The 27,646-nt window shown below is 42.2% G+C and overlaps 1 protein-coding gene across 1 annotated transcript in view; it reads right to left on the minus strand.

Annotated features, from left to right (window-relative positions):
• Positions 1–284: 284 nt before the first annotated feature.
• The window catches only part of DDHD1 (DDHD domain containing 1), a gene marked incomplete at both ends in the record, with an annotated part of 44,635 nt that continues 17,273 nt past the window's right edge, over positions 285–27,646 (minus strand). Inside the window, 7 exon segments of the mRNA XM_010075704.1 lie at positions 285–467; positions 1,780–2,032; positions 3,343–3,492; positions 8,047–8,122; positions 10,266–10,528; positions 20,004–20,110; positions 20,264–20,370. Of these exon segments, the coding sequence (XP_010074006.1) occupies positions 285–467; positions 1,780–2,032; positions 3,343–3,492; positions 8,047–8,122; positions 10,266–10,528; positions 20,004–20,110; positions 20,264–20,370 (1,139 nt within the window).

A 27,646-nucleotide genomic window follows, 5' to 3' on the forward strand; every position in this document is an offset into this window, starting at 1 on the left:
AAAATTTATAAAAATTTATAAAAGTGGTGTACATGTATGTACAAACAGACACACAGATAAACCTCCTTTAAAAGAAAAAAAGGATAAAAGGGAGAACAAAGAGAGAGAACTGTCCATTTCTTGGACAGTCTTAAGAGATTAAAAGCAGAAATGGATTCAAAATTTATCACTTTACAGTAAACCAACAAAATTAAACAGCAGCGTATGTGGTTATGGTATTTCCAGCCTCCCACAACACACAGATGCATCCTGCTAAAGGTCTGGAAGGTGGACTCAGCACTAACCTGCGGGTTCAAGGAAGCCTGAGCCGCTGTGCGGGAAAGGAGGTGTCCCAGCAGTGGTGGCCTTCTTGTCATCCCCCTCGGCTCCATCCTTTCCCGTCTCCAGGGTCTGTGGGGTGGTGGTACTAGATCGGCCAAATCTTGAAAAAAGCATCCCGCCGAGGCCCTTCCCGATACTCGCAGCTCCTGTATTCAGCAAGGAGGGGAAAAAAAAAAAACCACCAAACCACAAGGGCAGCTAAATCAAACCGCAAATTAAAGTCACCCATCAGTTAGAGCTGAGTGACAGACGAAGGAAAACACTATTCATGCTTTTCTAGGGTGGGAACAGCTTATCTGACTGAAGTGTATGCTGTTTATTCTGAGACTAATCTAGCGTACAAGCAAAGGCTATAATTTAGAAAGTGGAGTCAGGAGAACAGAAATCCATGAGAACACTTCTGCAGGAAGAAATCTGGTACTTTTAAGGATGTGTTGTGATTCATCTTTCATAAAAAAGTCTAAGATTAAGACAAAAATTATTTATAACAATTTGAGTACCTTCTGCACCTAAGAATCCCATCAAGACATCTAAGACACTCCTCCCATTGAGGGTCCTTATGTTGGCATCACCCCTACAGCCATGCTGAGATGCTACATCATCCTTTAAAAGGGATATTCTGGTTGCTCAGGAAGAGGGGGGTAAAAGTTAAGGACAGCTCTGTAATGTTTTCACCTGACTTTGCTGCCACCTTATGGACACGACATTAAAGCGATGATAGTAACGCGGCAAAAAGCAGCCTCGCTTGGAAACGCCGCCTATTTCCACTTAAGGACTGAACTGTTTTCATATACTTTACTTATTTGATTGGGAAGATTCCTGGCACTAGGTCACATCAGCCTTCTTTCCAAGTCCCACACAGAGAGCTAAAGAAAAGCCTTGAGTCAACAAAAACTGCAAGTGCCTGCTCAAACATAAGCTCCAGTGAAAGTGAATTTAAGCTCGGTTAAACCAGGGCTTATTTTCAATCAGAAAGCCAGAACAGGACAGACTTCACAGTAAACCAGCCTGAATTTTCTTTTTTTTAAATAATGAGTTAAATGGAACTGTAAATGTTTTCATAAAGTGTGATTTTTTTCTCCTATTTTCCAATACCAGAAAATGTAGTTACAAAACAAGCTTTATTTTTCTTTTTTTTCCCCATGAAGTACAGTGGAAACTATTAAATCACCAGGATGTTACTTCAAAAAGGCAGACAACAATAAGGCAGCCATAGCATAAACTCCCTGACCCACATCCTCTCCCCGCAAGCCTTGACTCCGGTGTACGTAAACTGTCTTTTCTTCAAAGCAAATGTTAATTGGGATCAAAACAAGCCATACACCTCAACACAACAAATCAAACCAGCCAGGAGCAGCTTGCTTACAGTTGCACCTCAAACACCACACCATGGAGCAGTGAAGCTCTACAAGAAGGTCCTCTACATTAAAAAAAATATTTGATATAAAGAACAATTACCTAATATACTTGCTTTGCCAATGTTCGTTATAGACTCCCCGTAGTGGCGTCGAACCATGACTGGTGAAGTCATTGGGCTGGGTACAGTTGAAGCACTTTCGCTGTCAGTAACTGAGGTAGGTTCTTTTGTTGGGTTGAGAAAATTTGGCTTCATGCACTCATAAGGTAGAGGGTTTGCAGTGTTGTACCAGTGGATCTGGACAGGCGAAATGTTGCTGTAGTGTTTCAGAATTAAAGGTTCTAATCTATAGGCCTGCGAGAATAATTCAGAAAAGAAAATCGTGAGCGTCAAGACTACAAAAATCACACTCCCTTCCCATCCAGAGTCCTCTCCAAGCTCAAATCCAAAATATCTGTAACGAGTGAAGCCTACAAAGTGACAGAATAGCGGTGTTATGTTCTGGTTCACTTTTATTTTCCCAGCCTGGAAGATCTATGAGCTGCCCAGTTGCTTGCACATTTGAACATTTCTCTGCAACTCCTACGACATGTTGCTGTTACCAACACACAGGTGACTGTTAACAGATGTTTGTTATTACGCGTTGACAGAGCAAACTTTATTATATACAGTTAAACTGATTCTGCACAACACAGCAGAGAGGGAGGAACTGCCTATGTAAACATTTTGTTTGATGACTCTTCATTGATCCCTGTGCAAACCAAGAATTGGTGTGCCTATTAAAAAAAATGTCTATAGATTCTTTGTTTTTCTTTGTTTATTTAGATGAAGAAAAGCATTCTGCACTTCTTAAAGCTAAGAAAAGTTAGTATTTGCAGAGTGGGACCACAGACTGCAGCCTGACCACTGGTCCTAGATGTCCCAGGAAAATTCTGGTTTTGGAGTAGCTGGAGCTAAACAAGCTCCTGAGATGAACAGAACCAGACTGAAGTCTGAATATTCTCAGAGTTTAAACACAAAGCATCCACAAATTACTGTTCTACAGTAAGCAGGAAATCCCAAGTCAAGCTTGCATCAAAGAAGTTGCCAAGATGATGGAGACCAAAGGTCCAGCATCCTGCCTTTGATAACAGCAAACACTGGCTGCCTGTGGAAGAGTGTCAGGACAGGGCAAAGCTGTGCCAAAACTGCCCTTCCAAGCACTGTCCCACTTTCTAACAACCTGTTATACTGGACCCTTTGGGGAAAAAAACCCAGTGTCTATTTTTTACAGTATCTTGAAAAAACTGCTTGTGAAGCCTTTTTTTAACAGCAGTAGTATCTTTGGACAGATGATGTTTAAGGGAAGTCAGCAAGTTAAACACAAGTTGGAACTTGACTGAGAAGGATTATTTCTTATGTGTTTGACAAAAAAAAAGAGTATCTCAAATCTTATGCTTATTAATATGAAAAGAGAAGCAAAGTATATAGTATGTAAGGCAATTATTTGTAGAAATTTATTCTATAGTTACAAACCCCAAGATATTGTACAATAATCATCAACAAACAGTTCAGTGCTGGAACATACTCGTGTTGATTCACACACTTTGAAGATCACACATTGGCATGTAGCTGATGCTTAAAACCAGTCAAGGTAAGAGCTAGCAACTGCAATTAACACTCACCACTGGATCTGTTGGATGAAAAATATTTAGTAAGCGGTTACAAATTGTTCTGGGCAGAATATGGTCTTGACTACCGCTGTTTCCTGGACGGATGCCACGCAACGCCAAAAAAACTGCTAGTGGAGATCCCATACAGAAGAAATTCTCAACCTAGGGAGAGATTTCATCCACGTTAATAAGGATGGAAATAATGCTTTCTAATAGGGCTGGATTTGATTTCTCTCTTTCAACTGATTTCTCACTTTCCACCAAAGGACTCGTATAGTATTAGTAAGTCAAAACAGGGAAGACCACTATAACACACCTACTATAACATTAAGTATCCCATTTCTCTTTGCTTTGAGAAGAGAGTTACATGTTGTGGTGCTCTATAGTTGGAAAACTGAAAAACAAGTCGGCTATTTGAACCGAAAGAGGTCTACCAACACTGGAAAGGTTGGAGCAAGAAGAATGTGGAAGACATGAACGAAATGTCATGAGTTTCACAAGGTTGAAGTCAGATTTCTCGGGAAACTTCCCAAAGCTTACCCACACCTTTTTAATCCTACCCTGACCAAGTACTCTGTGATCTGTTTTGCTACAGACAAAGTAGAGACACAAGTAAAACCACCCAGTGTTAAGTGAACAGAATGGGGCTTGCCCAAAGTGCCACCACGTCACACATCTGGACCCACCACCCAGGACAGGTACAGCACACGAGTGACTCCGCAGGCTGCTCTCATGTCACCCAAAGCTACTGTGACTTTGCTGTAAAAGGACTGCCTCCAACAGTGAGAGGCAGCTGAGTAAACCTGAACTGCAACCGCTAACCCATCTGATAAAGGTCACCAAACATGCACCAGCGATAATGACTTTGTCCACTACCAACAGTGACCTAGAGGTGAATGGCTTCGTATCCCATCACCAATCCTCACACATCATCTCCTAGGAACATCAAATGACTCTGTAGCCAAAAGTATTGTCAGAAATCAAAATTACTTTTTAACCTTTAGAATATTTTCTTGTAAGAAAAATTAATTTTACCATTATCAGACCTTCACTGCAACTTTCCCAATAGCAGCGCCCAGTTTATAGGGCACTACAACTGAGCAACTCCCAGTGCACTGCTACTTAACCAGAGAGAGAAATTGCTGCGTTTTTGCTCAGTGAATGTGGAGGCCGCTTGGATTCCCACGTGCCTTCACTATCTGTCAGCACATGGGGCGAGGGTGTAGAAATAATGGTCCGTTTCATCTATTGGATTCCAGCGCTGCACAAAACATTCTTCCTCCTCTGACTTGGCACTGGTACCCCACCTCTTCCTTCCAGAAGAATGCACAAGTCTCAATTCAATAGGAAAAAAAAAAAATCTAGGTCTTCAGCAAAGCGATTCAATGTGATACGCTGCAAAGCACTGCTCTGTCATCTACATTGTCACTCTAGTCTGGGGCAAAGCTGCTCTTCTCTCTTATAATCGAGCTTTACAAAGACCCTTACATTTTTGCAGTTTTGACAAAAAGCCTTCTCATCTTCAAACACAATAGAAACAGAGATTCACAGCATGATCCTTTAAACTGAATAAGTAACCTTTGACCCATCCATCTGATATTCCTGTATCCAGCACCTGGAGCACACAATTACAGTCTTTCTGCTTCAAAAAGAAATCGGAAAGTGACTGCCAGCTTGCACTTGCTAACAGATGCTTAAAAGATGTTTTAATGAATTCACCCTGGGCCACTACAGACCAGGCAAAAATCTCAAAAGGTAAATAGCTTCAGCAGTTACACAGTGCCTGGCTTTTGTTCTGTTGTTTCTATTGATAAACGCAGGATTAGCAGTGCCCACAGACAGTTGTTTCCTTCTCCGAGGGCCCTGTTCTTTGCTATGTATTTTCTTACATGTGTGAGCCTTGCAACACAGTTTTCCAGCTCTGGAAATCTTTATAAAGTACCAATTGGTGGGTACCTTAGTGGGTGGTACCAGACCAATACCAAAACAGTGAATGCTAAAAATCAAAAGTAAGCCTTCCAAAAATAAAGATCTTTAAATTGCTGCCATCAGACTCTCAGCGCTGTTGCAAAGTGGCTGAAGAGAAGACTGCCATGCCATGAAACCTCCTGGGAATAGAGGACTAAAATCTTTCTAGAAAACATTTACTAATTTTGGTGTTTCTTCTTTGTGGGGCACTTCACATATACTCCCGTAAATATTTAACAACAGAGCAGAAATGTTTAAGAACATGAACTTTCAGGATAGCATTTTCTCCCGGTTATGATTCACAAACAGAAGACTTAACGAATTTATTTGTGTTTTAAGCAGAAGCTGAGCCGAACAGTCATCCATTCAACTTAAGGCTGCAGTATTTTCATAATTTAAAAAACCAAAAGTGTAATGAGCCAACAGAAGTGAGGCAGCACGGCTCTTCTGAGCACGTGTGTGTGATAAACGAACGTGTTTGGTGGTGATGTTAGAACAGAAGACACACAAGGTGATTACAATTCATGTTTCTGTGTTGCCTTTCAGCCTAGAGGGTCCCAAAAATCCTCCCAGAGCAAGGAAATACAGACCTCTGCAGCAGCCTCTACCCCATCCAGCACCCAGGAACGTCCTGCAGCCTTAGCAAAATGAGCAGATTTAATCGGTACTACACGGGGAATTTAACCAGGCAGGTGTGTGTCGAACTCCTACGGCATTCAGTCTAAAGGCTTCCCTCCTCCCAGATAAGGCTGCACATCAGCAGCCCATTAAGCTCTCCTAATTCTTGTACATGTGGTAAATCACTAGTATCTTATAAATAATTTGTGATCGCTGTTACCAACATCGTCATCGCTGTCAGATGATGTCTGACAGTCTACATAGAAACCACAAGGTCGAGTACAAGCAAGAGCTTCTTCTGGAAAAGGTTCTGTAAGCCTGGGTGGATGAGAAGTGTGAAGGAATCCTGAAGAACTTTGGGCCAGCACATTGACAAGTCCAGAGTTAAATTAATTTCCATCTCAGCACTAGGGAGCAATCGAGGTACATCCTGCTCTCCTCTTCCCCACTGTGGCTGAACATCATCCCACAACACAGTTATTTTCATGCACCACAGTCATGAAGAGGTAGGTATCGCACCGTTCCCCTTGTTTTCATGTTCTTCATCCCCTTTAGCCTCTAATTCCAATTCCTCTTACACAGCTGGTGGGGAGAAGGCTGTGCTTCTGAGCATTTGTGATGGGGTGTTGGCTTTGCTTTTAACCCACGTGGGTCCTATTGATTTAACAGTTTATTCAATTATGCCATCGGAGGAGAAGTAGAGGAAGAGAGACAAAGACACGTCACCCTCAAGCTCCCATTCTGTTGACTTGTCCAATATATTTTTAGAGTACAAGACCCTCCATATCTCCCGGTTTGGGTTGATTTTTTTTTTCTCCCCCTCCCAAAAGGGTCAGTCAATCACACAGACCATTTCCTCTAATATTAAACACCAGCCAAGTTAGCTGCTGGATTTATTCTTGCACGTCTTACCAAAAGCTATCTTTGTGCTCGCTGAACATCAAGCTGCTTAATGTAGGACTAGTGACTTTCTCTCATCCTGGGAAGCTTAATTTGTTTCAGACCATAAAAGAGCCAACACACCACCAGTGGCCAGCCCTTTTAATTTCAGCTGTACGTGCCCATTCCGTTGTGTAATACAACCTACGGAGATCAGCACCCAAAGACTCCAGTCTCCTGTGTCACACTGACCGAAGGTAAGAAAAAGGATGTACTACAATGGAAAATTACCTAGCAGTAATTTAGATGGATATAGCCGTCTTTTCTTCCCTTTCTTTCCCCTTCTCCTCCTGCTCCTTCTAAAAAGCATCTGTTCAAAAAATCTTCAGTTTAAAAAAACAACTGAGCGAAGAATAATCTTTCACAGAGCTGGAGGAGTATCAGCCTGACTCGAGCTTCCTTGATGGTAGATATAATAGCACAAGACATGCTTTTAAGCCGTGATGAAAAGGAGAAGGTTATGACAAATTGAATTATGGTTAGTTTCCTCTTTTTTATGGCTCAAGATTGACCTTGGCTTCTAGGAGTCCTTCTGAACTCAGAGGGAAAGAAAAATGGCAAGTGAAGAAACAATAACCTATTTTCTTCTCATCTATCACGTCACATTTTTATGGTTTCGTATTTCAGGATATAGTCAAGCTACTAGAAAATACTGTACATCCCACCAAGAAGCTAGAAAACTTATTTTTTGCGATGATATGAAATTGTAGCAATTTATACAGCTGACGAGCAAGCAATCTATTTCATGAGTCTAAAAGTAACTTGTGCTAACTGTCAAACCAGCGTAATTCAGAAGAAAAATCCACTGCTGGAGGAAATTCAATCAGGTTTGCTCAGAGATGTGACATGTTAGAAATAGTCCCCAAGGAAAATGGATTAGTCCACAATGCAGAAGTTAAATTCTTTGAGATACATGATTAATATAATTTGCCAAACGGTTTTTACCTTCCCACATAGTTGTGCATGTGTAATATATTAACAATTTTTATACAGGTTTATATATTTACATATAAACATACATATTTGTAATCAATAGCAAGTTATGAACACAGTAACATGTGTACATTAAAATTATTCTACCAACATCACGTCTAAGGACATGGAAAAAAAAAGCAATCAGAAGAATTCATATTGCAGATGTATTTTTACAGAAAGTAGAACACTCAGAGAAAGCCTCTCCAACATACATACCTTAAATTTTAAGACAGGTGGTTTTGATATGGTGGATGCCTTTAACCCATGTAATCTCTCTTCTATCTCTCTCAACCTAGAAAATAGAGATCTTTCTGAGATCCAATATAAAACGTAGCCTTAACCTCTCTGATCCAAATAGGCATTCCAACCAACAGTTTTGTCTGCTGGGAAGAGAGAGCGATGGCATCAGTATTTCTTGGAGGCAGCCCAACTGATTAAGAACCAGATTAATCCTGCTTCTCTGACCGCAGAAGGAATCAATCAAGACATGACAGTTTCCCTGTTCACCACCCCAAGCATCTGCCCACCCTTCTTCCTCAGGACTAGGTGACTCACCTCCTGCTTCCCTGGTGTTTTTGCAGCTAAATCACCTAATCACCTGTTGTTTTTTTTTTTTTTTTTTTTTAAACACAAAGCCACAGGAAACTCCATGGCCCAAGCACTACAGAGTTCTGTATTGTGGTGGAATATCTGCAGGACAGTGTCCCATCCTTTCAACTATCATTAAAAAAGGTTGCTCACCTGCTCTAGTTAGCTTGAATTTAAAAAAGCAGCTACAATAAAAAGCACTCATATGGACTGGTAAAACTGTCCCTGGTCCCAGCACTGGAATATTATGGCCTCTTCAGAGCAGGAGAACACCATCTCCTCAAATTCCACAAAAGCAAAATGTAAATCAATATATTAAGCTTAATGTAAGCTCTGTCATCCTAATTAGAAAGAAGCAAGCCCGGAGCTGAAACTTCCCAACGAGCAGTACTTTCAAAAAGGTTTGTAGGCTTTAATGAGCGTGATTCAGTCTTAAAAAAGAAGAATTCTTGACTCTTTTGAACTGTTGTTGAAGGTTTCCAATACACAACCTCATATGGTGTATGTAAGTTATTCAAAATTTAGAATATTTATACATGCTACAACACACCCTATTCAGGCATAAGCATTTCCAGAAATCTGCTACATGTTTGCCATCCTTAAAACACTAGAAATGCAGAAGTTACAGAAAATATATTACGGACATCCTACAATTTCAGGCTGAACTGCACTAAGGTGGCTCACGAAACGGAGAGCCACTCGAGCTATCCAGAAGTGCCAGTGTCAAATGATACTTGGACTACTGTGGATGCAACCTGAAGCACTTCAGAGGATGCTTAAGGAGCTGGAGCGTGAGTGTGAACATGGTTAATTTTTCCCTGATCATACTCTAGTGATATGCCTGAAGGGTCATCTTACCTCTGGACAACTTCATTAGGTTTCTTATTTCCCTTCTCTCAGAAAGACTGCACTTTATCCAGCCTTGCAGCCGACAGAGATGGCCTGTAGCAATCCCTAATTACACACAGACCGATTCCCAGCACTGCAGGAGATCTGATGCTGTATTAATGCTGCCCAAGTACCGCCAATACTAAGATAGGTTTCAAGAAGGAACCAAAAAAACCTGTGATCATGATTTATCCTCACCTCCCACTGGAAAGACTGAAGCTCAAGCTACTATTATTAGATTCTCTAATTACGGGTGTCTCCTAGCACCTCCATACCCAGGTTAGAACAGGGAAATCATCTTAACGCTGTAGATGCATCACAATGATCTAGAAGGTCCCTTAACACTGAGAATCCCTCCCAACACTTGCAAGGTGCTGAAACCGAGATGCTGTTTGTCCCAGCGAGCAGTGCTGCTTCGCACTCCCAGCAGCACAAACATCTCTAGATGGCAGCGGGAAGAAGCTGGTAAACGATCCGCAGCAGAGCAGTAATCCCGTAAGCCCCATCACAGCAATGACAACACCGGTATCCAGCTGGTGGAGCTCAATTTCCAAGCTGAGCCTAGGAGAAAAATTCTCATTTTTCTCCAGAAACTCAGGAATTTCACTGCTCAGGTTCGGCTCAGTATTACAGCTCACCGCCCACCTGCGAGCTCCTTTGTTGTGTTTCTCCTCAAGTATCTGAGGGCTCATGGCCTGATGTTTTCTTTTCTTCCTGGCTATGATCTGGTCAGTGAGCAGTAGCTAGTTGCTTGGTTGTGGTACAGCCTGTAGGATGTGGATTCAGAGCTCCCATTAGCAGTGCCAGCTCAGTCCTGTGTTTCTATCATTTACCATTACCACTCATCACCACCAGAAGAACATCAGCCACAAAAAATAACAGGAAACACTGGAAACACTCAACAGGCATCATCTAGGGATGTGGTTTTCTCTTTTAATAATCAGAAGTGGATGCATTACCGTTGTTTAGTTCTGTAAAGTTCTTCAAGTAAACATTGCTCCTCGTAGCTCATCCAACGGTCCTCAAGCTCCTCCTCCTCCTTCTGCAGCAACTGCTCGTAAAGCCTGACCGGGTTCCAGCCGGTCATGATGTCGTAGGTGATGACGCAGCCCAGCGAGTGCGACACAATGGAGACTTTCCCTCCTTTCTCCTCAAACTCTGGGTTCCGGGAGCAGAAGAGTGTGTATAGCCGGTTCAGCTCTTGCTGCAGCCCTTTGACCAGCTGTTTCAAGAGGGTAAACAAAGAAAATTTAATATCCACATTTAATATCCTGTCCATATTCATGTATATTCATGTACTACACTGACCAGGTTCTTGAGCATGCGTCTAGGATGAGCACCATGGTCTGTGCACTTGGGCTGGGAGGATGAGCAAAATCTTACGGTCAGCAGCAACGGTTTGGTTGACCGTCGCTGACTCCAGTGGCTCATCTCTCCCCTCCAGATCCAGCAGCAACCAGGACACACAGTGGCCCTGGAACTGCTACACTACGCAGCCCAAGGGATTAAATTGAAATAAACCCTTAAACAAATGACAGCTGTGCTTAAAGTACGTAAGAGCATCCTCTGAGCAAGGTACTTGGTTTCCACTTGTGATCCATCAGCACAACAGCGACCATTAATACAGCTGAACTTCCCTTATTGCTTGTTTCTCCCCCAGTTTCTCTACCTTTTCACAGCACTGAATGTTCCTCCTGTGTCAGAGGTTCAGCTCCTTTCTTACCCTGAGGAGGCTGGAAGGAGCTTGAGCCCTACGTTATCCAGAATCAACTCACACCTCTGCCACTTGGCACAGAACCCTGGGCAGGTCATATTCTCTCTTCTCCATTGATCAAAGCGAGGCAACAGCATTCCTACCTCATTGCAGGGGACTGGGAAGATAAATCCACTGAAATGGATATGCCCAGATGCTGCAGCAACAGCCTAAATGGGTTCAGGGAAAACATCCTCTAATTGCTTCTGGATCTTCATGAAGCACACTCATCAAGTCTTTCATTATTCTGCCCACTGCTCAGCTACAAGGAGGTGCAGCTTTTCTGTCCTACTTCCCCTCCTATCGTAATTTTCTTCTGAAGGAATCAGAATGAAATGATGCTGCTAAAGAATAAAAAGCCTCATCTAAGGCAAAAGGAAGATATGGGAGGAGAAAAAGCACAAATGAGATAGGCAGAGCCAGAATTTGAACATTTGATACAGACAATGCGAAGAAAAACAGGTTTTTCTGGTTATAAGTTTTTAGGAGTTTTTTTGGGGGAAAAACAGGAATGCAACATGGTTCCTCAAACATCCCAGGCTAATCCTATAGTACTATTGCAATGAATATATATTGACCCTATGTTAATTGAAGCTTATCTGCTTCAAATCCTACGCTAGGGTACGTACGCATAAAAATGTTGAGATTGACAGAAAGTATTTTTTAGAGAGAAATGTTGGAAGCCATGAGATTTAGGATCTAGACAACACAAACCAGGCAGCTTGGCGTGTGAAGCTCAGCATGGTAACTGAGCAATGCTTCCAGGCTCCATAGAGGAGGACAAACAAGAAATTGCAAATCATTCCCTTCTTAGCAACAGGAAATTAAAGCCATTGAACGTGTAATTTGAACATGATTTTTTCAAGAGCCTGAATCATTACTGAATATAAATATGAATGGCACTAGGGCTGGCAGTGTTTGATACACATTTCACTGAGTGAGAAGCCACACACCATACCCCATGCCTAAAGCACTGTGAAATGATTAGCAAAGCTTTGCAGCAGCTTGGAGGAGTAAGTATCACAGTACCTATTTTCAAGGAGTTTTGACTGATGCTGCCTATTCTTGCGTTTGGCTCTATACAGACTTTGGACACTGCTTTCACTCGTGAACAGACAGGCAGAGTTTTTAGCAAGAGTTGGAGCTGAAAACAGAAATCAGGACTAGCTTTGGCTGGTTTTCTCAATTTAAAAAGGTTTTGATTAAAACCCAGAACAAAATAGCAGAGATCTGTTGAAATCCAAGTGTTTTGGGATTCCTGCCAGGCGCTCAGTGAAATGAGGGAAGGCTGATACCCAGCAGTTTGCACGCCTGGCTGCCATGGTACCCTCCAAGGTGGCCAACACACATTGTCCTGCTGTTGGGGACCTCAGCAAGGAGCCTGGGACCCCCCAGCCATGCAGCAGACACTCTGTATGGAGCGCTGGCTTCAGGTTTCAGAGCTGGTAGCTTAAAAAATGCCAAGCAAACTAGTGCTGGGCTCATCACAGCTTCTAGCATCCCTGTCGGTACAGAAGGGAGATGAGTAATGCCATCTTGTTTTAAAAAATCCTGAATAAGCCATATTAATAGATCTCAGTGTCCCCAAATTTTTCCTCTAGTGGGAAAAGATGCACAACAGCTCAACTGCTTCCCTTCATTTCTTGCTGCATAAAAGCCATTGCTCCCAATGTCCCACCCAACTTGCTCAACAGCCCTGTATCCCCTATTCCTGCACAGCTGATTTCCCTGGAAAAGCAGATACCATCCAGGAAGAATGATATTATGTCAGGCATACAATATTCTAACCTGTAAAAGAAAAGCTTGGTTTGAAAAGGGCTCGAGTTCAAGAAGTGTAACATGAAGTACTTTCAGATCTCTTTTGTAGTTACAGCCTGATATCTATCCTAACGCTTCATATAAAAATACCTTCTATAAACACTAATTGTCTTTATATTTGCTAAAATCAGTGACTTTTTTCACTGGAATTAAACAGGAAAAATATAACTATCAAATTTTCTCTCCTAAATGGTATCACTGTAACTAAACCCAACTTTTTAAGAGATTATTTTTTTTATCCACAGCTTGTCTTTTTGCTCCCTCTAAAGGCTCTATGGGAATTTGCTTAATTAAAAAAGGAAAAAAAAAACCCCAACAAAATAACAACTCGCTTCTCAGCCTCCCAAAACCACAACACCCATGTCTATACCTCAGTGTCAGGCTGAAAGTAAAGGGTGCCTCACCCAGAGCTCGCTGCCAGTTCCTCCTGCTCTCCTGCACCTGCATCCAGTGACTTCCCAACTAAGGGAGCCCTTTTCCCACTTGTTTCCCTTCTGCCAACCCCTAGTCTCCCTCGTCTGACAGTCCATGGGATCTATTATATGCTTAGGAAGCACCTGCTGTTTCTGCCTGAAAACAGGAAAGCAGGAATTATCCAGGAAAAAAAAAAAAGGAATAGTGGAATGCAACACGACCAGACACCTCTTTCTCCTTCCATCTCCCCTCTTGCCTCCTCCCTCCCAGTTCCCACCTGATTTTGGGGACCAGTGGGACTGAACACTCACAGAGAGCTGTTTCTCCAGCCCCTGCAGCAGTGCTGTTCTTTGGCAGCTCCCCCAGCAGGGCTTTCCCCACAAAAAAGCTAGAGTTGCCTTGGGTTTCTGCCCAGCCCGTATTACCATCTCCTAAGGCTTCTCCCGCAGACTGAAATATCTCACAAAAAGAATAAATGTGGCAGCAGTCGAGTTGATTTTTTTTCCCCCCCCTCCCTGTGTGGCTGCTCCTACAAACCCCCCTTGCTGCTCTGACTGCTGATGTGCCGGCTGCTCCGCTCGGCTCCGCTACCCTCAGCTCTTCCAGGAGGACCAGGGAAATGCAGCACGTTACTGAACAGCTCAAACCACCGTTACAAAGGGAACACTTCCTATTCCTTTGAAAAAACCAACCATATCAAATCTCTTCCTCCCAGCTGACCTTTCTACCACAGCATCATCCTGAGGATACTGCAATATTTCAAAGAAAGATTCAGAAAATCTTCCAATGTTCCTATTTTCTTTGCCAGAAAAGTCCTTTTTCCCTATTCTGATTTTTAGGAAAAAAAATTCCCAAGCATCTTTCGCAGACCAATTGTTTCAGTAGAAAAGTTTAGTGCAGGATTAAAATGCTACAAGCCTTGAAGATGTACCACTGCGAATGCTCACAGAGACTGTAACCACTGCAAATACTCATGGATACCTAGAGAAAACGCGATAAAAATAAAGCAGGACTTCGGAATGCCTGGAACCTTTAATGAAATCTAATTTGTGAGACTGATTTTATGGCAAATCATAATGGGGCACATGAAGCACCCCACAATTCACAGGCTGAGAGAGAGCTCTTACGTACTATTAAATTTTCAGACCTGCTCAATACCAGCAGAAGCCCAGATACTTGAGACACAGCCAAGAATCCAAGAAATGGATGTGTTTCCTACATGTTCTGGTCTGGTCCTAAAGGGCAAGGGAGAGACTCGATTTCCAGCAGTTAGAGATCTCGGCAGAACAGGGTGAATGGAGAAAAAAAGCCACCGGACCAACTGAGCTGCTGTTTCCCGGCGATGCTCTTCTGGGAACATTTTTCATTTTTGCTTCATGAAAAGGAGATTGATTACTAGCTGCTTGAAGTTCCCTTTATCGGCTGAAGTTTTGCCAATAAATCTCCCATGGAGGAAACCCGAGCCCGCAGGATCAAGTCGCTCAGAAGCCATCAGCTCATATTCCGACAGACTGAGGTTAAATGTTCTGCACCCTTCACTAACCGAATTAAAGGCAGGGTAAGGAATGGTCTTTCTGCACATTCATGGAGAGCCCGTGTCACAGCCAAGCAATATGAGGGGAAGCCAAAAAACCAGACTGTCGACCAAGGAATGGGTTGTTGGACCTGATCAGGCCAAAAATCCCCTGCTTTGCAGTTACGTGCCTGCTTGGCATGCACGTGGCTTCCAAGAAGTCAAAAAATAACAGCTCATTCCACCCATCCAGGAATCCTGGTGGCAAGGGCATGTGTTTTATAGGGACGAGATGGGAGTCTGAGTCGGATGAGCAATGCCACGGTCATCTCGGGCAAAGGAAGGGGCTGTGGCAAGGCTGATAACAAGGATCATGTCTCTAATCACCTCTTGGGTATTGGGTAAGCCTCAACTGGATCATGATGGGGAGCAGGTAACCATGTAACAGTGAAACATCCCGAGCTGCCGTCTGTCTCAGCTAAAGCCCTTTGGTGCAGAACATTAACATCAGCCTGTGCTGAGCTGGAAAAAACCAAACCTCTAAACCCCTGCCACCAGCACCCAAACCAGCTGTTCATTCCTCCTCTGATGCAAAAGAAGCCTTGCGAGACACCAGCGTAAATAAAGCATGCTTGCTTCTTGCACAGCAGAGGGAGGTCAGCTGGCTGTGTGGTTGGACAAACACCTCCTGGACCTACTCCAAGGAGATGCAGGTGGGAGGAGGAACTTCAAGCTCTGCCCACTCTAGTGGGCAGATCGCTGCGGTCAAAGAGGCTTTTCAGTGCACGCCAAAAGCACCAGGGGAGAAAAACGACATTTTCCCCTCAATGTCCAGGAAATGAGTTTTTTTTCAAGAAAACAAGGAGTACAAACCCCCTGGGCTGGCACCCTGAGCAGAGAAGTAACATAGAGCTTGTGCTGCTCTTGCTTAAATCCTCAAATGACCCGTTTGCTGCTGAAATTTGGATATAGCACTCCAGTCCCAACCTCTTTGATCTGTCAAAGCCAAGAAAAATACTTGCTCTCCTCTTGGGCTCTGCTGATCATCCTTTTCCAAGACTGCTCTCAGCTCTGATCACCCCTTTGCTGGAACTTTCAGAAGTTCTTTCTCTCTGCCTTCTCCACAGGACCCTCACCCACTGGATAATCTTCTCACATGAACAGCTTGATGCCCAAGAGAAAAAAAAACAAAATCAGATAGCTAAATATGAAAAGGGAGTGCAGGAAACCTGACCTCTGCACCCCTCCAGCTTGAATAGCATGACTGTTTTTGTAGGCTTCGTGGGAAAGGAATTTTAAGGAGATCCGAGGAAGTGTTGCAAGCAGCTCCCTCCAAATGTCAAGAGAGCTTCAGGAGAAAGCGCAACCTCGTCTGAAATTCATCAAGCAGGCAATAAGGAGGTGTATGAGCCAACTGGAGGTAGAAGAAGGTCCTTAAAAGCCAGCGAAAGAGCTGCAGCTCAAGGATGGATTGTGAAGGATCATGAAAGCAAAGATAAGGAATGTTTGCTTCACGAGAACCGGGAGAACGTGCCAGCACACAGCGCAGAGACGGGGAGCCTGCTCACCCTCCAGAATACAGCAGTTGTCACCCTCCCTGACGGCATTGCTGACGGATGCCAGAAGAGTGTCACAACAACAGACGAGAGGCCAGAACGAGACTCCGCGGTGTGAACAGCCAGGAATGGCTGCGTGTCTTAGTGATGTTAGGGAAAAAGGATCCACGGCTCTGTCCAGACCCGAGTCTCTCTCTCAGTGTCCCTCCTTCTGCTGGAAAGCTGAGACTCACCCATTTGTAACCAAGTCACTATGTTCAAGACTAAGTTTAGGATACTGGATCTGCCTGAACCTATCCCTTTGTAAAGTTGAGAATACATTCAAGGACAATCAAACGAATTAAGCAAGCCATGAAAGTGCTGCCAAGCTGCTCCTAGGTTCAACAGAATAACCAAAACCAGTGTTGAAATAGTCTCGGTTAAGAATTTCTTGCTTCACATCCCTCTCGTTTTCAAACAGACATAAAACAATTGCCTTTTTTTGCTGAAAGGAGTGAATAAGAGAAGGACATTGCATTGCAAAACCTCAAATCAAAGAGGGATGAAAGCTCTAGTAAAAGTTAATACTCACCAAGAATTTGAAGAGTATAGTCATTAATTCACCTTTTTAATACATATATAATATGGCTGCATTACACTGCATTTCCCACAGCCTCCGAAAGCCTGGACCGCACCTCCAACACCAAGCCCACAGCCACCACGTCCTAGACCCCGCTTCTTCATTTCCTGACCTCAGCGGGTGAGAAATGTTCAACACCCACCGTGCTTCCCTGCTCTTCAGCTGTGGCAGAAGTAATCCATAAATATCTCCTACTAATCTTCTGAGGCTATTGCAATATTTGCACTAAATCTTTAGAGACCTTGGGATGACGGATCTAAATAACATTTATCCTGTGCTAAAGGCAATTTCTGCCAAGGCATATATCAATAATTTACAGAATTACAATTAGCCTGCAAGTAAGCACAGTGAAGATCAGTAAAATAAGCACTTAACAATATAATAAATGTGACAACACTAAATTTACTGTGCATCAATTAGTCTTTTTCATCTCTGTTGCAGCCATTTATTATTAAAGAAATATGCAGCTACAGTGACACAGATGTGAAACGAAGTCACCCACTGAAGAAACTAAAACCCAAGGCTACGTTACCATAGGTGGCACTAGGAAGGTCAGAACTGAAGTGTGAAATGATGGTATGTGTGCATCAAAATACCACTTTCTTGCTTTTCCTTATTATCTCTGTAATGTTGAAAGGGGGATTCTGTTTTACTCATGATGGACCGCTACAGATGAGGACCTGCACAGCAGAATTCACTTGTGCCCACACACAGATGCCACAACTGAATCTGCTGGTTGCAGACATCCTTCAGACCAAACTCTGAGCCCAGACTGTGATGTTCTTACAGCTGTACTCAATTATTAATACCTGCCTGGCATCCCCTCTCATGTCAGAGATCCATCACCTTTTGGATAGTCTCCTACCACGCTGCAGAAGAAACAATACTTGAAACCAGAGAGGGGGTCACCCACCACACTCCTGTAACGCTCAGCCGAGCAATCTGGCTGCCCCTGAAACAGCTCTCTGCTGGCTCACGTGGAAGCCAATATGACAAAGCTTCTTTCCCCTGAAAGTGGTTACCTACTTGCAAATCCCATAACGAGTTGTCTAAAGAGTGGTCAAACCTTTAAAGAAGCACTTACATTCTTTCTAGATGTGGGGAAGACTCCTTGTAAGTAGAAAGAAAATTCATATCGAAATGGTGTTGAGTGTCATCAGGTGAATAGTGGCTTTACTCTTCTCTAGGCTGAGCTCACTGCACTGCTCAATTTATTTCACAGGGAAAAGTTTTATTAGCTCCTTTTGAGATACTTTGAGGATTTCTGGATTTAGGATTTTCACAGAACGGCTTTATGGAAATTTAGGATTTTCACAGAACGTCTCCGCACTGAACATGGGGAAAAAACCCGACTGCTTTTCCAGAAGAATGCTTGAGTTGATAATATTGTGTTTAAACTTTTCAAAGGTAGGTCACTGAAAATAAAATGGGATAAGGAAGACTAACCAAAAAAAAAACCAAACCACACCCTAACCCAAACGAATCTCTCTTCTGTAAGTAAAGGCAAAACAAAAGGTGAAAAAATAGGCACAAACTATTTAATGACTATAAGCTTTACGCAACTCCCAAGCAAATGAGTGGAATCAAGCAAGAAGTCACATCCCTGGCAACTCACTGGCAGAACACAAACTCTGTAGCTGAATGAACAACCAGAGAACCTGCACCTCAAACATTTTGGCTGCAACACCAAAGACGCAGTTCAGAAACCTGTTCTTCAAGGGTTTAACACTTCATTCGTAACAACACTTTATTTTTTCAGACAAAAGCTTGCAATTCAAATTGTACAACTTTCCTTTGAGAAAGTTCTAACGTTTATCAGTGCGGTCCAAATACAGTAAGGTAATGATCGACTTGTCACAAACACGTCAAGAAAATTCACTTGATTCAGTGACAAAAACAACTGAAGTCTTTTATATTCAGATTTAAGCCCAGCCACAGCACACTCATTTTATTTGTCAATTCTTGTCCTTGAGGGATGCTGATATACCTGCAAAACGACGACTCTACTGAGCAATGAATTTAATTTTTCATGCATTGCTGGCCAGCATACCTGAACTTTACTTGCTAATCCATTTCCCATAAGACGCCCACAGACATGCCAAGCCTCTAATGCAGTTTAAAAATCTATTTTCAAGCTGCCAGAGAAGTTTTAATCGCTTGCCACAAAAGTTCACGCTGCGCTCTGTTTCTCAACAGACAGAGAAACACGATACACAGCAGAGATCCCAGGGGCGAGGAACTTGGCATCACGGAGTAACAACAGAGGTACGGCTTTTGGTACGCCTACTGCTAGTGCTGGAAGCAATCTCACCACTATGCTGCTATCAGGAGAAGAAGTATTATTAGGTGGTTTAGGGTTTAAAATTGTATTGCCAGTCTAAAGGACTTGTAGATATCCAATTTTAATGAAAGGTAGCATCAAATCCACATCAAATCCCTCTGACTAATGGGGTCACTCTACAGCTACAAGGACTAAAGCACAGATGTTCCTACACACATACGGGAAAGTGTGTGTAGCTTCCACTGTATGAACAGTCCCCTTACAAACAGGTGACTGAGGGCTGTCTTGCTTTTCCTGCAAGGGTAGTGCACACAACCACATTAAAACTGTTTTGGGCATGTTTACACATCCTGCCATCCCATCTGACACAAATGAAATGACAAATGTTCACGGATTTTGCAAGAGGTAAGAAGAATCTCAGCTCTGTGGACTCCTATTGCTCTGAACGTGCAGGTGCACAAAAACACCGTAAAAACCCTTCCCATTTCTAAGCTGTTGATACAGACCCATTTTATGCAGACATTTCTGCTCTAAACAAATTACACTGATCATACTTTTTTCCTACTCCTCTCACTCTTAAAACTCTGTATTTTGATTACTATGGGTGACCACTACGTACTTGCAAAGTGTTAGTATGCTTTGTGCAGGGTCTCGCAGAAAGAAACCTCACTTACATTCCTAAGTCTGGTTTGTTTCAGCCTCTACGTCCTACTCTAGTAAAATTTACATAAATCCACACTTACTTCATCTCTGTAGAGGGGACTGGTATAATACATGATATCCATCGCGCTGCTGTTCAGCATATCCCTCAAGCCTCGCACTTTATCTGGAGTAATGGAGTCCACAGTGTCTGAAAAAAAATTAAAAAAAAAAGAGACTAGAGTTACACACAGGAGAATGATAAAATCCACATAAGGCACATGCAGAGAACGTGGTATGTAATTTCCGGGGACAATTTTGCAGACTGCAGCTACTGGAATAGGAAAAGAACCAAGTAATGTACCTCCATCAAGGGTAAGTTTTGATCTCCATTCAACTGGAAGAAATTCAACATGTGTTGCAAGATTGGAAAAATATTTTTCTTCTATTTTTCTTGCAGTATCTCGCATCCTAGAAAAAACAAGCAAACAAACAAACATGTTCCTGTACAGACTACTATTGGTGCTCTTAGCAAATAAAGCCAATGTATCCCCCAACACTTTTCATATAATGAAAAATTCTATGCATTACATGCTCAAAAAAAGAGTTTAAAAAAGCTTTAAAGAGCTTAACACAAACCACCTAAATTCAGTTAAAAGCTATCTGTTAACTCTGGTGGGTTTGGGGTAGAATGCGATCTGAAAATTAAGAATTTTACCACCGCCTTGAAATCTCGAATCCACTGAAATCAACCATTTAGAGCAGTATGTAAGGAAGACAATTCATCGCTTTTAAAGACAAAGAAAACTATCCAAAATATTGCTTGAGAAGTCAGAATTTTCATTTTGCATATCAAAGTGGAAGGCTTGAGAGCTCTGAGATTTTGAAACAGGACCATTTATTAGCATTTCAAATTGCAGCAGCAGATGGACAGGCTAAGTGTCCTTTTAAAAGACTTCTCATTTTTAAAGCGTATCTGAACATGAACTTTGATGCACCTCTCTCAGGAGATGTGAGAAACTTAAAATACCCAAATCCCAAAGTATATCTGACCCTCTCTGTTTGTTTTTTTTTGGAAAAGGGGGATAATGGTATGTCATATTATTTTTAAAATGCTATTTTACTTGTGTTGTGTGAAAGACCCATCAGGAAAAAATATGAAAATCAGCATGAAATCACACAAGATAGTAAAATATCCATGCACTCTATCACAAACATGCAGCAACCACACCGAGAAAGTGTTATATTTTCCTTTCTTTCCTTGACATGAACCCTGGCTCCCAATGGCATTAGCATTTTTGAAGATAAGCACCAGAAACTAAATCTGACCTGGGTTTCCAGCAGCTGTTTCCCAGTTCTGAGCATCAGAGGGTTTTTTTTTATTTCTGAGGCAAAGCCCAGAGTTTCAACACTTTTTTTTTTTCCAATTTTCAAAGCAAACCTCTTTTAATGATTGCTACAACCAAAGGCATGATGACATGAATCTCATATCTGTACTTTTCCCAGTCCAAATGCTGTTTAGTGAGTTTAACCTCCTACCTGAGACACTTTCCTTGAATAAATTAATGCTCCTCTGTTCTCCTTCAACAGAAAAGTGAGTTTAGCCTAAATCACTCCAACACCTGAGACAGTAATCGCTTAAGGTGCTTCATTTGATGGGCACTGTCTGCACCAACGCAGCATCAGCACTACAGAGATCACACGGAGAAAACTGCCAAAATCCTGCCTTGAGTTTCAGCCTCCTTTTAAAGAAAAACATTTTCTACGAAGATAACTCATTCTTCTCCATCGTGTTTTTCCCCAGGAAAAGGAAAAGCCCATTATGGCACTAAAAAACCACACCAATGATGTACCAAACCTTTGAAGCAGGCAGTCAAAACACTTTTCCATCAGTGACACCTCATTTCTGATGAAGGAACAGAAAGGAAGAACAGGGAGCATCCTTTATGCGCTTTCTTCCAAAGCGGTTACTGATGGCCTGACCAAACAGCCAAGACATGCAACTCACGAGCATTTTGGTTTGATTGCATCCCTAACCTCCAATCCAACGAGATGGTAAAGGTTCCCATGATGGGGGGGGGGGGGGAAATCAGCAAGAGGATCTGCTTAAATCAAGATTGATTTAAGGCTCAAACTGACCTTAGCACAGAACAACCTACCCCACTTATTTGAGAGCTCAACTTCAGCTGCATGGAATTTCTAGATTATCAAGAAGATAAAAATCCAGGAAATACATTAACACTCCTGGAGTAACCAAAAGAGAAACACACCTGTCTGTACACAATCAGGTTACTACTAGCAGAAGAAATGTAGGGATCTAAAATCTAAGTGAATGTTCTTTGGAAAGGCTAACGATTCTTCGGTATTGCCAAGTCAGCTTAATTTTTTCTGCATGGAGGAGGATGGTGGCCGGTTGAGATGAATTCATAAAACATAAGTTTAGGAGGAAACCAGCCAACCTAAAGCTGCTAGGCTTAAAAGCATGAAGTATAAATATGTTGTATGAATAAAGCACAGAATTCTACCCAGCAACAATTACTTGAAGTGAAAGAACTGATAAATAACCTGGTCCTAGTAGTGCAGGAAAACCATCCAAACTATTTACATATCGGTAGCAGCTGTCAACATGATGAAGAACTAGCGATTAGAGCTACTGACATCCCCATCTTCCCATCCCCAGCCACGATAGCTACAGGGTTTCTTCGTCTTCAAAAGGGTCCAGGTCTTCCTAAAAGCTATTCACAGGCAAACTGACACAGAATTTTTAAACTAGAAGTCTAATTGCTAAAGCTAGATATATCTGAGTTTGTAAAAAGCAGTGCAGCCTGGCAATTCTGCCAAAGCTTTTGGGGAAAGCTTCAAGTCTCCCCTCCTGAAAGCTGTGCATTATCCCAAATTCTGTGAAATGCAAAATGTAATTTTACTTGCATCTAGAGGGTTCCCCTCACGTCAGCTGAGGTTGTCCAGACACGGCCCAGCCTCTGGCAGAAGTCCCAAACTTCTGCTAGAACAGATTATAAACAAACATTCAAAAGCACTTGGGTACCTCACAAACCAAAATCCAACTCTGTGCATCTTCTTTATGCCTTGCAAAATCCATCCCTCTCTTTCATGGTTTACAGCAGCAATGTCGCAGCGATCTCCTGATCACATGAATCACGGAGGCATTAACACACCCGCAGAACAATTCCCAGTGCAACACATCCCATTTACAGCCAACGGCACTACACAACATCTCCCACTGATTTTAATCAACAGTTTGATATAAATTCTCAAAAAAAATGTGGTGGAATTGCCAAGACGTGGCTATGCAATGTGACATACACACCTGACTATATACGTTTATCTCTATTTTTTTCTTCTTCTGGCTTTGTAAAAAGAAATATTTTGAGCTATTTTATTAGATGGCAAGTCCCTCTACTCACGTGCTAAATTAACACCAACTGAAGAAACAAATCCTCACCTGAACAGGCAGAGAATTCTTCTCCCTTCCAATACAAATGGATGTTGAAATATTGACCCCAGAGCAACAATTATTTCAATCTATACATTGAAACACATGGTAATGACGACAATTTATGATTTTTCTAAGACAAAAAAATCACTCAGGTGCAGATGCAACACGTACCTTTGATGTATTGTTATTTTCCATGCAAGAAGTAATGGCCTGAAAACAGATACCTTGAGACTCACCATAAGTAAAATGTGCTTGGCTGCCTCTTTCTGATTAAAATAATAAATAATAAAACCATATTTTCACTGGGATACATCCTTGCTTAAGCAAATATATTCCAGAGATATGTTACAACATATTTACGGTTATTGCTGTGGGGTTTTTTTTAATCTTATGCTACTAATTGTACTCTTGTGTAGGATTCACAAATACTACATGAAAAACTGGAGAGCTACAAACCAACTTAGCATCAGCTGGTTCACAAATTTTCTAAAATGACCTTGATAGCTGGTAACAGAGCAAAACGCCTGAAGGCTTGAAGATGTTACTCATTTTATTCCCAAGTCATCTTTGCAGACTGTCCCCAGTCAGGCGATCCATAGCCAAGAAAAAGCGAGTGGTCTTTAATTTAAAAAGCATGACACCAGGCAGCTCCTTACTCTGAACAGTTGATTTAAGAGATAAGGCAATGGGATGTCCCCACAAAAAACTTCAACTCGCACCACTGCCTGCAAAACCGTGTGGATCCATTCCTGGATTTTGGTCACACATGCAGTAAATCACGCTCTCAAGCATTCCCCAGCCTCAGATGGAACACAGCCCTCACTGCCTCTTTGAGGAAATCATCTCACGAGTTATTGAGGAAACTCTGGGCTGGTCTGAGCTAAATTTAGTAAGTCCAAGTGAGAGTAGCGGGCATGAGTAATAAAAACCGAGATCTGCTCAAGCCAGAGGAAATGAAAGGGATGCTGCTTTCAACAGCTTAGCTGTGCCGCAGAAATGGGAACTCAAGTCTTATTCAAGGCAGATTTCAGAGAGACGTGAGTTGTCTTCTGCCACTTCTTCAGGGATTCATCTGCTCTCGGACCAGACACACGACCACTGCTGCTCTAGGACACATGTGGACTCATTTCACTTTGGAAGAAAGATGGAAATTCTAGCACGCAAAGTAAGAGCGACCGTGATTCACACTTCATCCTTTTCAAGCATAACGGGACGCTGCATGACCAAAGCAACTCAAACTGCTCCGTTAGCTGATGATGGGATCCCTGGGACAAGCCTGCAGAGATTCAGGTGCTCCAAGCATGAATGCTGCCCTCCCAGCACTGCTTCCCAAACAGCCGTTCCAGTTTTTTGGGCCAACTGCAGTGATCCAGTTTACAATGGGACTGTACTAACCGTCGTGCTGGGGTGGGCAGGGAAAGGGCAGCACCGGGCAGAAATGAGGGCTGGGGGGAGGATGGGAACAAGAACAGATCTCGAGATACCTCCAAGTCCTAAACAGGCTATTTGAGCTTTCGCCCAGTATGCTGTCATGTGTGAGACAATTAATAAATGTAGTACACAAAACAAGCTCTTACGAGAGTATTTCATGCCCTAACTATTACCTTTTACCTCTTGGGCTGAATATCTCATTTAGCTTGTGAGACAAGCTCAAGTTGAAACCTGTAAGGCAATTTTTACCATTTGGATACTTAATTTCAGAAGAACATGTAATTATTACTAGCACCAAAGAATGGAAAACAAGCACATAATATGTATTTAATGCAATGTAAGCACTTAAATGGAAAACAAGCAAAACTACCAAATATCGGAAAAGCTAAATACCATAGGAAAAATTTTATAGGAAATCTTCGTTTTAAGATTCCAGCAGCACACATTTAATGTACTGAAAGGCCTCTGCACTCTGTAAGGGCTTGCATACCACTGGAAATTTACCAAAATAGCTATTCCGATGTAATTATTATAATGATAATCCACAATTAAAATGCTTTCTAATGGGTCTTGCAATAAAAAAGTAATTGGTGATTATGGAACGCCAAGATGCTGCTGCTTGTGCAGACAGCAATTTTTGTGCTACGAGCAGCAGCACAGGCAAACACAATTTTCAAATCAAAAGAGGAGAGGCAGACAGATACCAGCTTTAGGGTAAGAGCAGCCAAGAAGCGTCACAACATTACAGCTATTATGGAAATACACAGAACAGTTGCTCCGTTCAATTTTCAAGCACAGGAGTTGATGAGATTTAGAGGGCCAGCCTAAAGGTCTGACCTTTACCCAAGTCAGGTAAAACAAGAGGATTTTTTTTTAAAGAAGATTGGAAACATGGATAGTAACATTTCTAAATTCTATTTAATAGCTGTGAGGATACTTCCCAGCCCCCCAAATCTAGAAGCACAAGTTCAACAAAATCAGGTATTTGGCTTCAGTGGAAAAAACAATCCAAACAACAATATGAAAGTGTGTACAGTAAAAAAACCCGATATCCCAAAATGTTGTGTTTTTTTTTTTTTTAAGTTAACATTGTACCTTAGAATACTGCACCTGTTGGGGAATAAAAACCCTCCAATTAGAGCATGCTATACCATAACATCTTAGCTTATATTACACAGAAATATAGAATATATTATTTTCTTCCTTAAATAGTTATCCCTATGCTACAAAGTGGCTCCCAGCACATTATTCTGTTCACGGCAGGCCAGCTGAATCACAGTTCCAGCCTGGAGGAGGTACTGGCTCTTCCCAGACGAGTTCTGCAGTTAATATCAGCACCGACACGAGCAGGTTGTTGTACCAGCTGCTGTGCTACTTTTAGATAATAAATGCGTTTAACTACACCGTGGAGAAACTAAATGATGTCACATCTACCAGAGACCTGTTCATTCGAGCATCGATAAAATGCATTTTTCCCATTTACCTACGTACAGGACACCCTGCGACCACAGCGTCTGACCACATTAATGATTAGATCGAACTCTGTTCCTTAATGAAATTAGAGCATACAATTTTAAATTACCCTGGTCTGTTTTCACCTCTGTAACCAACAGGATCTGCCTAATGATGCGGGTGCATCACATGAGCTGCACCAATTTCTTCTCGAGGTGGTAACCTGAGGACAGAGCATATCAAATGAGCTCTGGCAGGGGCTCCCAATAGACAGAACATTCCACGTCTGGGTTATAAGCTGTGTTTTTGCACTTTTTTTTTTCTTTCTCTTTCTTTTAGGACCGCCTGTACAAGTGAGGCTTTTGTGCGATGAACTGAAGTGTTGCTCTCACACAGGTTGAAATAAATACAAAAGTTTTATCCCTGGGTGGACTGAACGCCCAAAGAAGAAACAATAACTGTATGTGGCAAAGACTAAATACACAAGAGATTTTTTTTTTTTTTTTGGTGGATGGTATAAAGGGAAAGCACCGGAACAAGTATTCCCTTCTGGAGATCCCGGAGTCCCTCCGAGCACCACAACACAACAGTGCAAGGTGTCAGAGTTTGCCTCTTCTTTCTACCCATCAGAATATGGTGATAACAAAGTTTACAGCAGGCTCTAGAAACAACATCTACCTGCTTATCAAAGGCACCACTGCCTTCCCATCCCAACGTTTAGTGAACTATATAGTGTGTCACTAAATTAGGATCTTGAAGATCTTCTGTAGGGCTAGAAGGAAAGACATCACGAAAATCCACCTACTTTTATGTCTGTTGACTCACCTACAGATCCCCTCCAACCTGCCTTGCCTCCATTCTCTCCCCATCCATGCCCCACAGTCAATGGAGAGGACAAAACCCACTTTCTGTTCCTAAGGGACACACACACCACCTACCCCAGTGTTCCCACACCAGCCCATGTCTATTCACAAATGACATCCAAGTCCTTCAAAGCTGCACACAGCCCAAGACAATGATGAGCTCCGAGGGCTGACAGCGCCTTCTGCATCTGCTGGTGGTACCCTGACAGTGGGGAGGGAAGAAAGGAGACTGATGGTCAGACCTATGGCTTAAATTATAGATTTAACATGGCTGCAACCACAGGTTTCCTACTAAAGAGCATAGATTTAAAAGGAAAAAAATACTGAGGTCTTTTCCCCTTAGCTTCTACTTTAAAGTATGAATGGTCAAAAAATATTTCTCCTTATCTGTTTCATCTTTTTTCAAAAGGCAATATTTGACTCCCTGTATCACTAAAGGAAAAGAATGTGGAAAAAAAAATATACACACACATAGCATGGATGAAGGTGCTAACACAAAGTGCTAATATGGCTTTTGAGAGACGGCCCAGTGTGTTCCCGGCAG

The sequence above is a fragment of the Pterocles gutturalis genome, unplaced genomic scaffold, assembly GCF_000699245.1.
Source record: "Pterocles gutturalis isolate BGI_N339 unplaced genomic scaffold, ASM69924v1 scaffold46087, whole genome shotgun sequence".
Lineage (NCBI taxonomy): Eukaryota > Metazoa > Chordata > Aves > Pterocliformes > Pteroclidae > Pterocles > Pterocles gutturalis.